Below are 17,008 nucleotides of genomic sequence, written 5' to 3' on the forward strand. Positions count from 1 at the left end.
ATTTCCATGACATGTGCGTTATGCAGAGCTTGTCATCAAAACAAAGACAGGTTCTCCAATTGTACTTCTCTATATTGTGTATGAATGCAAGCATTATTTATGCAATGATAAATAAAATGGTTTACCTTCATGCCATCCAATATTAATGGACAGGGTTTGTTCAGAGAGCACTACACCCTGATGTACAAGGATTCCCCGAGTCGTTTGCCTTAAGCAATCCTCATGTGACTATTAATGATTAATTGGTGTGCTTCAGGACCGAATATGATTTATTTAGCTACAAACTATTGTTTGCCAAGAGAACCAAAAGAACGCAAGCTTTTTAATTAAAAGATCAATTAATAACCCTACCTCTTCAGCCAGATTTGAAAATGAGTTTTCATTGCAATTAAGAGATGGACTCATCAGTGCATGACTTATCAGCTTACACACAGAGACACTGTTCCCCACTGCCATCTGTGGGCTTCATTGTCCTGTTTTTTTGTCGATGAGGAGTGGTTCTGCTGCCAAGATTTATTAATTAATTAAGATTTCTATTCAGAACAGCTAGGGAACATTGTGTTCCTTCTTTTTATACAATGCAAGGCATATAAATAACCGGCTTAGTGTGCAGGACTGAGCGGGTCGACAGCACCAGGAATTCAATCTATTGTCTTTGTGAAACACTAAATGGTTCAAGGTACAATAATGCCCACCTATCTTGCTAAATGTACGCATACAATGTTAAGGTCGCTCTAATGAGGACCACAACCAGAACACAGAAATATCATTAACACAGTTCACTAAGTCACCTCTAGCTGTGTAAACACACACACACAACAGTTTAATGCAAGCCTGCAATGTTTAAGGCGTTTTGTCTTTTGTCAACATCATTCAAGTTATTTTGATCAGTCACACAAAAAAGAAATTGCAGACTACGCTAAAAGAGGAAGTTGCTGTGTGTCTATCCGTTTTGAAACGATGAGCAAGAACATTTATTCTGCAGAAGATCAAGATTACGCTCACTTATTCATGCCTCACATGCAGCAAGGAATCCAAATAGCAATCAAGACGAGAGCTTTGGAGAGATGTAGAGAGATGGATTTACATCCAAACAGCTCTGGGGCACTGGCTTTAACTCTACTTAGGGCTGGATCACAATCCAATTCTAGGAAGCCTTCTCTGTTGAGTTGTAAGACACATTATTTCAATGGATAGTGCAAACCGTCGACAAATGCTGAACTGAGTCTCTGTGCCCGGTTCTCAAATACTCCCAACAATAGATTTTGTTGAACAGTTGAATGAACATTTATTCTATCTTTGATCCACCAGTGCGATCATTCTCTGCACTGAGGCAGGACTACACACACACACACACACACACACACACACACACACACACACACACACACACACACACACACACACACACACACACACACACACACACACACACACACACACACACACACACACACACACACACACACACACACACACACACACACACAGTCTGTAGGACATAATGATGTAAATGTTGTGTACAGATATCGCACAAAGATTCCTACAGTTATAATAAATGCTAATACTGTGCAAACATGTTCACAGTACACTAATAGATGTGTACTTTCTTGTTATGACTTGACATTGTAATGCTGGGAGGGTCATGAAGATGTGTCTCCTGACCACAAGTAAACAGGTTTAGCCTCTTATTTATCGGCGATGGTCATGAACAACAACTCTGTCAGGGGAGTGAGCGGGGCATGGTGTGGGTGTATCTAACAGGGCAGGGCTTGAATTCCAAACAGGCACAGATGACGGGAGCTTTGGAGGCACCGGTGGGCTTGGAGCAAACAAAAGACAAGGTGATGTAAAGAATGTGAAGTATTCACAGTATGCCACTGCATTTCAATTAAGCCAAGACATCTATGGCTGTAATTGCTTAAAGCACATGCTCATAATAGCAACTAAAGTAATTAAAATAATTATCACAGTTTTGTTGGTAAATTACTGAGAGCAGGAGAGAAAGCGAGGTGATCTTATTTTTATAAATGGCCATAGTAAATAGGAGAGCAGCGTACAAATGGCTGGCAAACTCCGAAGCATCTACAGGGCACAGCTTCTCTCTGCAAAGCCAGTGAACCCTTTCCTTGAAGGAAAACAAGTGATGTTGAAGAGGCAGAGCTGCCTGTGCTGGTTTAAACTTGAACCCTGCATCCACAAAGCAAAAAGTATGTAGTAAGTCTCGCTTGTCTGAGGTACTGAATTAAAGGAGCTGTATTTTACATTGTGATCAGTATTGTAGCAGCTAACAACAGTTGAGAGGCAATCGAATGGCTGCCAATCTCTGACCTTGCTCCTTTATTTAAATGTACAAATGTGTGCTGAAGACCATACCATTCAATTATATTCTAACTTTCTCAGGAATATTGCTGTTACAGTGGCTTCATATAAAAAGAAAACATTTTGCCATTAAACATAAATTATAGAAAGGCAGATATCCCCAAAAAGCCAGCGTCTTGCTATTCCGCATTGATAATTTCAATCTTTGACATGGCATCAACTGTTCTGCCTTCTGTACACATTTATTTCCTTCAAATTGACTCGTGGCAGCTTTGTTATTATTTCACGGGCGATCAACGAACATCTGGCGTGGTTACAAACAGCATTGGTTGAAGCATCTGAAACAGTGACGAGCAAATAAAATGGAGAACAAGACAGTTGGTCGTCTGTGTACTTTCTGACTAAAGTTTGTGCAAACTATCAAATCCCATCTTTCAGCATGTTGCTTAAACTCTGCAGTGTCACTCATTCAATAGGAAGTGAGCACAGACAGCTCTCCATGTCGAAACTACAGAGGAAGGTCAGGCACCTTGGATTTGTCAGTTTTTATTAAAAAAATGTATCTGAATGCAGATTCTACAACAAGGTGGCTTCATTAATTAATCAAACACCGGCTTTTTATCCCAGGCAGAGGTTTTTCACGGTTGTTTCCTTCTCATTCATTCCTCCAACTCAGCCACCTCGATGTGATATTTATGCCTTTGAGCCACACACTGTGTAGTGAGAAATTCAGCCAATAACGGCACCCACCCGCAGTGAAGATGAATATGTAAATATGAAAAGTAGGTCAGAGATCAGATTTCATCAGGTAAAAATCAGTGCTGAAATATCTTTTCGCCAAGCAGGGCTTTTCAGACGATCTGATTCCAGCATCACCCTCTGGGTAACTGCCATGTTTCAGGTTCAGATCATGAAGGTATTGAGTTGTCATTCGCTCATCCCTTGATGTATAATGACGAGACGACACAAGGGCAGGCCAGTCATTTAATTAATGCCGTCTGATCAATGTAGTCTTTTGAGCCTTTGTGAATTTCCAACAGAAGTTACATGAACTGGACTTGGAAGTAGCTGCGCAGTGACAATGCCTTAAACCTTCTGCCTCAAACTCATCATATCACAGAAGGCCAAATGGCAGGCTTAGTGTTATGGCCTGCCTGGTGTTATTAAAACTCCAAACATGCTCAAGCTTAAATTTGTTTTCATTACTCTGGTTTGCTTATTTGAATTAGTCGCCTTAATCTGCAATTAGCCCAAAGGTCACTTACACTCCTAGCTTAACAAAAGGAATCGTTTTGAAAACAAAAAGAAATTGGTTGGACATTTTAATTTAATTTATTAATTAGACTGTCGTTAACCTATGAAATGTCAGTGACACTCACTCCTTAGCTCTCTAATTAGAATGATATAAGAGAAAGAGAAAGACATCACGGACTGCGTTTGCTTTGGCAACATTTTCAAAACAAACCTTCAAATCACTGGGCACAGATTTGAATGTTTCATTCTCTTAAAGGTGCATTATTTTGCCTCTCAGCGACTCACAATGTGGAGCCGCACAGACAGCCGGGATGTGTCAATGAAGCAAGAAGAAGCCGTGATAAGAAACACACACAAAAGGAGAGCCACTTCAGTCATTACTCCTCTTTAGCTTTACATAGCAAATAGTTGTTTGATGTTATGAACTCACATGTTCTGAATGTTGTGTAGTAAAATTGTCTGTAATTTGCAATAACCTCCCTAAATAAATATTGCTGATCAAAACTGATCTGTCTCAGTCAAATAGCTGTACTCTGTGAATCATGACTTATTTTATTGTCTAATTCATCACAAAAGGCCATTCAATGGAAATCAATCCGTCAGGAATATGATTACAGTAATATGGATTTTTTTTTTGTAGTAATGCTGCTAAATTGTAAGTCGCTATGGATAAAAGCGTCAGCTAAATGACATGTAATGTAAAAATTGGTAAATTGCCTGTTCTGTGAAACTTGAACTTTACTAATGAATGGGGAGTGTCTCAAATCGTACATCAACCAATCTTGCCTTCAGTCAATTTAGTTAACAGGTGCTATTCATGAATATGGATTTTGCCAAACATTGTAAGGTAAACAATAAACAGGGGCACATTCCTGCTCAAGGAAGAGTAGTTAGGATCCAAGGTACCGAGAAGAAGAGGCAGAGGAGTATAAAGACATTGAGCTGTCCCAGATAAAATATGGGGCACAATTGTGGACCATGCAATTAACCATGAACCCTTACAATGACAGAGGCTGGTCTCCGAATGCAGGCCGAATGCAAACAATGCTACAGAGTCTTCATTTATCCAAACACAGTATAATATGCATATAGTAATATTATATATTTGTGAATTCCAATGTGAAGGACTGGATTACCACAACTACCTTGTGCTGGTGGCAGTAGAGCAGTGTTTACACCTCAACAAGAGCTAGACAACATGTTGGGAGCAAATAATTCTCTTACACTCTGAGAGATCCAGAAGGCAACCGTTGAGGACGATGGCATCTTTGAAAATATCGACTCTGCCGACATCTCCATAATAGATAGTGTTGAAAAAAACATCAGATGACCATGAAACAACTCTGCAAGGTACCATTTGATAGAACCAGTATGTGCAGGTAAAGCCGTGGTGTGCACTACAACTAGTTTATTGTACTGCGTTATAGATTTTCCTTCATTATGACCTATATATATTTACAGAATAGGCCTGTGTATACTTTTTTAAGTAGCAGAGAAGAACAGGGAACAATTTACTTTGCTATAACTGTATGATTCTAGAGTAGAAGTGATTTGATATGTTGTTAAATGTTACACATTTGTAATTGTGTGCTATAATGTAAACTTCCACCCTACAAATGTCATCAGGGAATGATTTGCTGTCAAAGGATGCGGATGGTGTTTCTTCCACCATGTTCTCCATCCCCGAATCCAACTAAGGATTTATTTTCTGCATGTATGATCATCAGCCTCAAGAATAACTGTACAGTTGAATACTTAAACTACCGTACTGTTTAGTGTGCCAGAAGATGATTTAGTATAGTATGTCAAATGCAGTATGCCAAAGATACCAGCAGTTAAAAGGAAAATATCAAGTGAGTCGCCTGTCAGGAGCGACAGTAGACTTGTGTGAAGCTAGTTAGGATATACATTATTTTAATTTTTTTGTAATGATGTTTTCATGTGTCATATTGTGCGTAATAAGTTTTCTAGTTACTGTGGCATAAGACGGTTACTTTACAAAAAATTGTTTTCCATAATTTCATATAAATGTGAGTGCAATGTGTGATACAAAATGTGTAACCTTGTAGTGTTAAAATCTGGATAGCATTCAGTTAGCTAGAGAAAAATAGCGTTCTAGTTCTATAAATATTCAGTGTCAATTTAAACAAATGGGACAAGAGTGCACATAAGGAACATGTCCATGGTTCACTGCCATACTTAAGGAACTTTTATATTTGAGGGCATTCTCTTTTTGTATAAGACTAACAATGTTTTGAAGCATGTCTTGGCCTAAATCTTTTGGTTGATCTTTTGACTGCATGCACCAAGAGCTTTGAGAACATTAACACGGTTTTAACAAATGAGCCAACACAATAGAGAAAAACTGCAATAAGAAGGATTCTGAGAGGATCAATGTACATAATCACAGCCTCTTACATAATCAAAGAACAGCATCCAATGAAACCTAAATACTTGTATGAAAAGGAGACCAATAGTTATATGCCCTGCCATCATTCTGTGTGCTAACTTAAAAAGGGTTATTTGCTTAAAAATCTTTCAGATTGCATGTTGATGACTGACACAAGGGAGTAAAACTGACACATGCAGAATCTCCCAGCAGAACCTTTATGAAGTTCAGTGGCTGATTAAAACAGCTGTCTGAACATGTGCCCGTACAAAGTAATATATTTTTTAATAACGTTAATTTCTTGCTTCTTGCTATGTAATTATCTCTTGTTTGAGTTTCTGTGTGAGCTAACGTCTTTATTTTAATTCAGTATTTGGCAAACCAGACCCTCATCAATACTACCGCACGCTCCTGGGTGCTCAGTGAATATGGCTTGATGTGTGACAGTAAAGCATGAATGATACAGCGGATTGGGATATGGTCCAAATGCTTCTTTTCTTTCACTAAGGGAGAATTGCACCGGGGTGGAGAGGAGGCACTGAAGAGTGGCCACCAGCTGGCTCAGGCTCTGCCTGCTGTGGCCATATCAGCCGCGCCAATGGACAACTTTGATTTATTCTGCTCCTTATCTCTGTAAATGAGCACGTCACAAATCTCCATGTAGAAAGGACGAGGCACCTTCCATGAAAAATACTAAACATATTTACAAAACGTTTTGAGAGTTGAAACACTGACTATTTCAAGTTGCCATGTGCTGCTTTCATGTCAGTGACATGAGTTGTTTATGCAGGTCTCGTAGTCTCCGAATGCTAAACAGCCACAATACAACACAGGACCCTTTATGTGTAAGGGGCTTATGAGGACAGAAAAGTCTGACTATGGAACTACACATTATCCATTCCAGAAACAGGACATCAAGAATAATGAAACATCCATGAATTATATGGGAGGGAGCTTTGGCTTCTACACTTAGTTGAGACACAGGCTGCTAAACTATTACTGCAGACAGATTTTGAATAAGAATTGTCAGAAAGACATGGTGCCGTATATGTAATAACGTTCCACTAGAGCTACCTTTCAAGACCAATTAAACATATACATACTCTCCATCTTTAGTGATAATGATTTACATGCTACTTCATGGGTTATGATATTCTCCTATTCCTCAGGCTCATGAAATCCTTTCAAAACCCAATGGATTCTTTCAAAAATACATTGTCATTAATATTGCAGCATGCTGTTTTGCTTAGTTCCTGAAAAGAAGCATATCGATATTCAGATAATGCTTTTTAATAGACATGTGCTATTCATGTAGAGTGTAACTTGAGTGTGTTCACTCAGGTTCCTGCTGCTGTTTTTGATGAAAGTATTCCAAAATGGTTATATTTTATGAATTATAATCAATCCAAGCATTTCCAACAAAGGCCGGTGACGTGATACAATTAGACCGAAACCCTGGTCCAGAGGCAGAAGTAATGCCAGAGTTTATAGCCTATACAGTTACCTCCTTTGTATCCATTTTTCAGCACGTGCATTTCTGCTTTACCGAAAGGATTATGTAAAACATCCTGTTTAACAGGCATCATAAACAGTTTTCATAAGCCAACATACCATTTGCAATTATTAAAAGAGTCCACAAAAGATATCTGGACAATTTTCCTCTGTGCTACACGCCAATAATAAAGAATGAGTAACTGGTCAATGACAGGAACAGCTCTGTAGCTCTGTAAGCTTTAGATAACTCTGGGCACACACTGCCTTAACACTTGAGGAACTACAGCATCCTCCCATCCAAAGTATCGCTCTGATGCTCAAGCTGTGGTGACTTTTCCTGACAGCAAAGGAAAGCCTTCCTAATCAATTCACTCAGTTTGGATACAACCCTGCTGCCTCGCTTTAAAATACAGCGTCTGACTATGACATGCCCTATCAATCACTGTGAATATCTCTTTTGAGAAAAGGCACTCCCAGTTGTCAAAGCACTTTTCATCCATGAACCCATGTCTCAGTAGAGCTATAAATAACTGGCATCCAAACCTCCTCTTAGACCCAGCTCGTTAGAGCTAGGCATGACACACAAATAATGGTCATTTATAACAAGGCTAGAATGAAAGTGATCAGGTGGAAATACAGTTAAAGATTTTTATTTAAAAAAAATTAAAAAAAGTTAAATTGTCAATACAATGTCAAAAAGAACTCTATTTCCTAAAACTTGCATGATTATCTTTCAGGATATGACTCAGTAACTGGGCCAGGAGTGCTTTTTCTTTCACTCTTCCTCTCCCTCCATCTTTGAGGCCAAATGCATGATAAGCTTTGCCAAAAAGTGAGATTTAGCACAGGGCATCTAAGCAGAAACCTCCATGAATAACAGCGAAGTAAAGGAGCACTTTTAAAAGGAGAGGGAATGATTGTCAAGCACCCATTCCTGCTCATACTTGCGAGCAGTGATTTCCATGTGACCACGACAGCTCCAGCCCAGTATCATTCATTAATGCCCTGGCTCCTCATTACCGTCTCCTCACTCTTTTGAAAGACTCATTACCTGCATAATGTAATAGTGCTTCGAACAGTCAGACCTTTCCTTAGTGTGAATTAATCACCTACATGCACAGACAAAAAGGGAATTCTCACATTAAATATTAAGGAAACTTCTCGCTCTAGCGTTTTACTTTTTCAAACTTCTAAAAAAGGTGTACTTTATTGAAGCGCACCGTCAGGGACATGACACTGGTATCATTGAAGACTGCCCCGATGTCTGTCATGTGTCAGCAAGGGGTCGGGAAAAAGGGAAGCATGGAAGAAGAAAGACATATACTTACAGTTGACTGTGACTTTTACTGTTTTGGTGTCAGGAGAGGCAATGTCATTTAAAGCGCTGCATTCGTAGTCTCCAGCCTGGTCCCTTGTGATGCCGGTGATGTTAAGATATTCGCCACTGTCATGCTTCCTGGCTGGAAATAGAAAAATGGAGGCAAAGTACTTACACTGTGTCTACAAAGAATATAGAATATACAAACACAAACACACACTGACACACACATACAGATCCACGCTTTCTGTGACACATGTATGGGTACTGTTTGGAATTCTGGTGACATTTGGAATAAATAGCTTTCAAGTTTAAGCCCGAGTGGAAGATGCAATGCGATTAGGTATTGTACTGAACTATTCAAATAACAGAGGATTAGCAGTGCATTGATCCATTCATATTGATAGGGTGGCAGGAAATGAAATAATGGTGTATTCCCAGTCATCCACTCATCATTGGAGCTACTTCCTGGAAGACAGACAGACTGGATGGCTCAATGCACATGTCAGTGCTTTATAGTTAGCCAGCAGTGCTAAAGGCAGGAGCAGAAAAGCACCACGACGGGCATATTAGCTGGAGGGAGTGCGAATCCACACAACCATGTCCACTCCAATCAGCAAGAAACATTCAACTACTACAGTACAGAATACTGCACACAAATATTGTAACTGAAAATATGATAATTGGAAAGAAGCAATAGTGAGATACAGTCTGGTGTACATAGTTCAGAGAGGATAGTCAGGCCGACATATATAAGTGAAGTAATTTTAAGTCAGGGCTTGGCAATGATAGACAATAATTGACAGACAGACATAGTTGATAATACATGTAAAGAAAACCCAGATGACTGGATGTGTTTTTATAATAAATGGTTATAGGATCCCAGCAGCGCTGTGTATATGTATTAAAGAGAACAGAATTATGGTCCAACACTGAGTGATGCCCAGTGTGAAAATCTATTCATATACTACTTCCCAGGTTGATAAAGGTGACTTGGGATGGAACATGTGTTGAGGCATGGCGATAAAACTGAGTTCAAAATCAAGCAAAACTGAGCTCCACATACTGTTCAGAAAACAGCTGAGACCTGACACTGACTCAGCAATATTTCACAAAAGAGTAGGCAGACTCCAGACAATCAATTCTTCAGGAGTAGAAATGATGCCATTCTGTGCTGCCAATCTGCCCTGAAAGCGAGCTGAATTCTTACATATCACTGCTTTCTTATTCTGTAACCATGGTAGCTTTTTTATCTGCTCTCTACTATGTCATAAAACTTGAAACTGAAGGCATTGTTGATAATGAGCTTTCCTGTCTCTTGTCACACAACAATGGAGTCCAAGAGTCTTGGCAAAGATATTGATGGCTACACAAACAACGGCAAAAAGAAAAATGTTGCTCTATAAACAAGCACCGGATGTCTCTGAAAAACAGAACCGTTAATATGCCAAGAGAGCACAGGGATGGAAAAATAGCACAAAGAGCTCTATTTTTGTGGCGGTGCCTAGCTCATAGCTGGGCTTTCCACCAGTAAAGATGCTTTTTAAAAAAAAAAAAAAAAGGATTTTGAAAACCTAATCCCACTGATTGGGGAGAGGTGTATTGGATTGGGGTATAAGTACGACAGCACTGAATATAGATACGAGATAGCAGGTTACTGTCAAAATCAGCCACATGTCTGGGACCTCTACAGAACAGGCATCAACTATCAAGTGTTATACTTGACTGTACTTAATGGGAAGTTTTTTTAAAGCACTAAATCTAATCCAAAATGAATTAATACATCACAATTAAATTCATCTTAAACAGTTTGATTGATGTCTGAATTGTTCTTCCTGTAGCTTCAGTACAAGTCATTGCCTGCAGACACATTTGGCCTCAGTAATATACCTAGAATGTAAAGACATAGGCAGAGGCATTGGATATTATCTGTTTCACTGAATAAGAAGGTCTCCTACTATGCTGGGCTACAGCCTTAGCCAGCACCTTAGTGGACGGAAAAGCATGTGTTTATTTAAACGGCCAGCTGTCTTTCTTGCAACAGTGCAGCTTAGAAAATAATAAAAATAATAATAAAAAGTTAAAACACAACACAATCTCATTTTCATTTGTGTTTGTGAAAAGGAAATCTCTTTTGGTTAAGTTATACAGTATATTTAAATATGTGTTTGAATTTAAGAGATACAGCAATGTTTTCTTCAAATTAAATGGTTTTATTTATCATCTATTATTTAACTGTTGAATAGACAGAGCGCTGTCCACATTATGACCTACTGTATCAAAAAAAGCCTAGAGAATGGCATTGGTTTGATCGCCATATGGTATTGATAAGTAATGCAGTTTTCAGTGAGATTTAAATTGGCCTCATATTTATATCTCTACAGATATCTGTATCAACATCATCAGTACCAACATACATTCACATTATGATGCAGGCAGATGGGAGTAAAGTTCAGATTACATCTGGATGAGGCAAATCATTTGGGGGCAAATCAAGCATCATTTAGTCCTAAACCTAATGATTCCCTCACATATACAACAGTCTCAAAGCTGTGCTTTGCACCTGTAGTCAAACAATTACCACAATGTATTTGCCATGTTACTGTATGGCTGATTATGCACCTCTGATTGATAGAGACAGCAGGATGTGTTAATGTACATACAGTATATCACACAATCACTGTACATGATAAAGCAAACAATTAGATATATTCATTTTAATGAATGTCTACATATTGCACACGGCTTTTATGGATTTTGTGAACCCGTATTGATTCCACTTTGTCTAGCTTGTTTACTGCATACAATAACCAATGCTACAAATCACAGAACCTCCACAGCATGGCTATGTCTGTTGCTTTTATTGTGAAGCACTTTGTGACGTCAGCTCTAGACGTCGACTATATAAATGCACTTCATTTTCTGAGTTAGGAATTCTAAAAGAAGGACAGACTTTTTGTCTCAGTGCCGTGTGTGTATCCCCCCACCACAACAAGTAGTTAACATAGCTGACCCATATTCTGCCATTAGAGCACAGCGCTAGTGTATTTTACTGTAATGGGGGAATTATGATATGGAGGATCTGTAAATCCACCGTGTGCACTTGTGTCTTTTACTAGGGCAATTAAATCAAAAGCAGTGACCCATGAGGCCAAGTATGCCTGATGCTTCAAATGGAATTAATGGCAGAATCAAATGCAGTGGTTCCAGCAGGAAAGCACAGACACCCTTTTGTCACTGCACGGGAAACACAATTAATCACTAATTTGCCCAAGAGGGGGTGGGGGGGGGTTGCATTAGGGCATATTAGAGCAATCAATGTCCAAAAACAATCAATCTTGACTAGAATTTAAACTTATGGATGAAATACATGAGTCATGTGGTGAGTTGAGGCATGGTACAATCAGCGGGCTGAGAACAGAGACAGGCTTTTCTCCCTTCTGCCTAACAATGTTGCACAGCCCCTCAGTCTACAAATATGTTCATTGGCAACAGGAGGTTGGATGCAATTGACAACGATCTTGAAAGGCAACAATATTATTTCTTAGTTCTCTATTTTGCACTCAGTTTGACCTGAAATCGGGGAGGTGATTCCACATGATCAGGAGAAATGGAGGTGCAATTTCCGTGGCTTTAGTTGACAGAAGACTTGTGCAAAATCCCAAACTCCTCTCATGTTTAGAGCAGTTATTGAATTTTGACTTGAGCATGAATGATATATATAGCTAACATACATAAACATTTTATTACAAATTGTAATACAATTAAGAGAGAGTCTGCACTGGGTCATTATTACCAATCATGTCATCCACACCAGATTGTAGGATTCCTATGGTCTTCTCCTTTCAGTTCATCAAAATCTCAAGACATCAGACAACGTTTCTAGTGTAAGGGAGCGGAAATATTGAAGTAATCACATTTGAAGTTAAATCTTCTTACGTATATGAAATCTGAACTTGTATCTTAAATGGCAACCACACCGGAAATGCTACTCTTGCCAGCAGAACACCATTTCAGTCTGCAGGATATATCTGTTTCACCTGATTCAATTTGGTCTGAAGTTGTTCAAGGCAGTTGTTCAAGATGCCGCCCCGCCTGATGTCTGGTTGTATGGCACCAGAGAGCAGACAATCATTTTCACTGTGGATTTTGAATGAAGTCTGAGACCCAATTACTCAAATTATTAATTTAATTCACTTGAAATTGATATCTGGTTTTGTGACAAGACAAAACAATAAGATAAGAATGTCAACAAAGGCCAAGTTTCAATAGAGCGTGCAGGAATGACAAACCAACAATGAGTGAGCATTTCTGAATTTGTCTCAAAGTCCATGGCTTTTGTTCGATGTTAGATATTAAATCCGTCAGTAGATTCCCCTCTCTTGAATTTTGAAGCTTTTTAGTAACATTGGATGTTTTCTTTTACCAATAGCATTTAACTACCATCAATCATACAAGTGGTGTTCATTTGCAAAGATTATCTTGCTGAAGAAAACCTGTAAGTATCATAAACGTCTGTTTGCCACAGAGCATATTTTCAATGATAGTCCAAAAATCTAATGGCCTCTACAAATAATGTATGCAGGACTCTTGAAGAACATTAAAAGGGGTTCTCCAACAAATGTAGCTTTCATAAAAAGAGAATGTGTTCTAAAGGAGACGCCAATGCGTGGTTGACCCTATGATGTAAAACAGTATATATCGCTGACTATTTGGTGCCTTCAGCTAACTCACATCCAATTGAAATCCAGCATTTGGTTTAATATCAATACTTCTGACAAAGTGAGTTACTGTGATGAGTTAATGTCACTGGACATTGAGGATGCAGAACAGGTAAAAGATGAACTGAAGACTTGGGCAAAGACAATGGGGATGATTCACAGCAGGAATGAAGTCTATATCCAGTTTAAACAGCAGGACTATTTAACTGTGTTTGCCTTAAAGATGGAGTCAACGATTCTGGAGAAATGGGAAGAAGAATTGTAGTGGCTTAGAACCGCTGACTGCACCTTTAATCGTGGTATATGAAAACACGGATTCAAACCACACACATGTTAAGACACACAATCCTTTTTGAACATGGAAAGTACCCGTAATACATTTTCCCATGTCATAAGCAGGTGAAGCCCAGAGATAACTAATTGAATCCACGATGGCTCCATTCTTTTGCGGTGTCCCGGTAAGCCTGCATACACAATACCAGTGCCTTAGAATTGCAATGCAGCCATTATTAATGTTATCAAAATGTCTGCTTGCACAATTCATGGGCTATAAATGCAACTCTCAATGTAACTGGCACAGCCATGTGGAACAGGTGTGAGTAATAATGACTCCCACATTCAACAGTCCCCTTTGGTAATATCCACAGGAGGCATGTAGGCTTCCAATTAAGCTGATGGAGCTCAATATTACAGCTTGCGAGTGCTCACAAACACGAAGAGAATTGTGGAGCACTAAGCTGATAATTCAGCATGAAAATACCTTCCAATGACATCTTTGAGATGGTCAATTATTCAAGCCTCCATGATGAGTTAAACAAAGGAAGTATGCTGGGAGATATAACATTACCATGATTGTACGTATATCGTTTGCCACGGCCACAGAGATCAAAATGTCATTGTGCTCTTACAACCCACAAACCATTATTTATCTAACGTTGATGCACTCTCCTTCTTCTGAGCCGTGCTGAGTATTTCTCTAATCCAACGGTAATGAATGAAAGCTTAAAATAAAATGAATAATCTAACAACAAGTTTGCTGGTAATACATTTTTGCATGTAAAATGCATCTAGGTAAAAAACCTACAGAGGTGCTAGTTATCTCCGCCAGTACCATCCCTGGGAGACGTTATGTGTGCGTGTGTGTGTGTGTGTGTGTGTGTGTGTGTGTGTGTGTGTGCGTGTATGTGCATGTGTGTGCGTGTGTGTATGCTAAGCAGCAAGACAACTTGATGAGTGTTTTGACACAATGGTAGAAGGTGAATTATACGACCACTTTGAGCTCATTGCCGCTTTTGAGTTTGAGTCTGTTGTATTCATTAATCACGCAATACAGCAGTGGACGTTGAGATTGCACCTTTCTATTGTACCACTAAAACATGCTTTACATTTCTTCTCTAATGATAGATCCAACAGTCTATAGTCCCACTGGTGAGTGCAGTAAGGTTGAAGAGGTAAGTGATCAACTATTAGAACCATTACCATCAATTGTCCTCCCACTAAGAATCATTTATTATTACTGGAAAAAATAATGGAGGTATGGCTTACTCCTTGTTTCTATGTCTTTGGTGCAACATTTATTTTCGTACCACGGACATATTCTGTTGCTAAGCTGTGATAAAGAGATCCAAAGGATGGTCCCTGTTGTGCAAGTTACGATTTAATACATTTAAGATGAGAAGAAAAACGTTTTGACAAAAACCAACAATGGAAACCAAATAAATTGACACTACTGCAGTGTTAAGGCTTCGGAAACTATGGAAAAGTAAAAAGATTTATTGGACTGAATGTGAGTAGCCAACAATTTGTAATAATGTGGTGCTAGAGAGATTGCTGTATTGATCCCAACATATATGGGCTTTTTGTTGAATGATTTATGTGTTACAATTCTTATATTAAAAACAATAATGTATTTTGTTAATTTATTTGATTTATGACATTTAAAATATTTGTAACCATTGTAAAACAATAGGATATTACAATAGGATATTATTTTGAAAAAATAGGATATTATACAACAACAGGATAAAACAATAGGATATTATTTTGTACGCATATCAACCACATCTAACTTAAGTAGTGAGTGTGGCTTATGCCAATTAATGCAAGATGTATTATACTGTAACTTATTTCTTAAGCAGATATAGTCGATGAACGAATACAAAAATACATATAATTCCAAAACAAATGGACAAATTTCCATTTGAAAAAGTCTAATTAGGCTGCAGTCTTTCATGATAAATGAAAGCCGATATATTTAGTTGAATCATCCTGCCCGGGCTGCAAATGGTATTCCTATCGATTACAGCCCAAAGGGGGCTTTGCAAAGGTCATGGAAGCCATTAAACAAGAATCGCATCATAGAGGCCTACATTTTGAAGAGCATTATATGTTGAGTGCTCAACCTTGACATTACAGAAAGAAAGAAAAACAGACAAAGCATTATGCATCCTCAACAAATATGAATAATAATAAATGGAAGAAAATCCACTGTTGATGTAAGTAACGTTAAACCACCAACTGACTTAACATGAGTTGTGTTTGAGTACATGCTGGGATCTTTGAGAGACTTACAGAGGCCCTTCTCACCTGAGGGAGATGTCACTCCAACCAAATTAAAGAAATCAGAGTGAGGTTAATTTCACATTCAGCGCCAATGCTTGCTAAGTCCCGTTGCAGTGAGCAATTTCCCACATTGTGTAGGGGAACTGTGAGTACACTTCCTTCAGGGCTGCAATACGCAGATAGGGCAGGCATCGTTGAAGAATCCATTATAGCATAGAGCAGCATTTTCCACATCAATTTATTCTTTTAACTCCTGAAAATGGAGAACATCCCACACTGCTACATTGTGTGGTGATGCCTTCTGGCCCCAACTCAAGGTGTGGGCAAGAACTAGGGGTAGAATTGCACGATGTGCTGGGTCTGCATGGAAAACATGCTGTTAGTCTGCATTGATACATACTGTAACCCTTACTCTGCTCCCTGGCTGTGAATCTGAGGTCAGTAAAACCCAGAGAGTGGAAATGGGCTAAAGGAGCACTATGTCATGTCTGATTGCATGTGTGCATTCACCTCAGTGACCCATACCATTTTCTCACTGTTACATTTCTGACATATTTAGCCAAATGCACTGTAGGCAGGCAAACACATTTTTAGGTAGTGGACTTTGAGACTGAGGTTGAGAGATCTATGTGACTGTGTGTTTAGAAAATAGCTCAGACGAGGCAGAGGGCAGCATTCTTCATATAGCTAATAAATACAGTGAGTAAAACTTGTAATTCGTGGGACTGAGGACAATATTAATGTTAGATGTTTCTTGTGCATTAGAATTGATGCATAAATCAATATGTAAAAATACAGCATAGATTTAATCAGTATACTTAAAAACTATGCTATACATCTTGGCCGCCACAGTGTGTGGAATTGAATCAATCTGTGGAGCCTGGCCGATGCATGAATACTTAACACACTGCAATATGAATCTGAAACTATATTTAACCTTCTATTTAT

At 38.8% G+C, this 17,008-nt stretch overlaps 1 protein-coding gene across 1 annotated transcript in view; it reads right to left on the minus strand.

The window, feature by feature from the left end:
• negr1 (neuronal growth regulator 1) overlaps nt 1-17,008 on the minus strand; it is a 129,487-nt gene that overhangs the window by 42,030 nt on the left and 70,449 nt on the right. Inside the window, exon 4 of the mRNA XM_034531037.1 lies at nt 8,788-8,919. Coding sequence (XP_034386928.1) covers nt 8,788-8,919 — 132 coding nt within the window. The remainder of the gene's footprint in view (nt 1-8,787; nt 8,920-17,008) is intronic.

Source organism: Cyclopterus lumpus, chromosome 4, assembly GCF_009769545.1.
Source record: "Cyclopterus lumpus isolate fCycLum1 chromosome 4, fCycLum1.pri, whole genome shotgun sequence".
In the NCBI taxonomy this organism is placed as follows: Eukaryota; Metazoa; Chordata; class Actinopteri; order Perciformes; family Cyclopteridae; genus Cyclopterus; species Cyclopterus lumpus.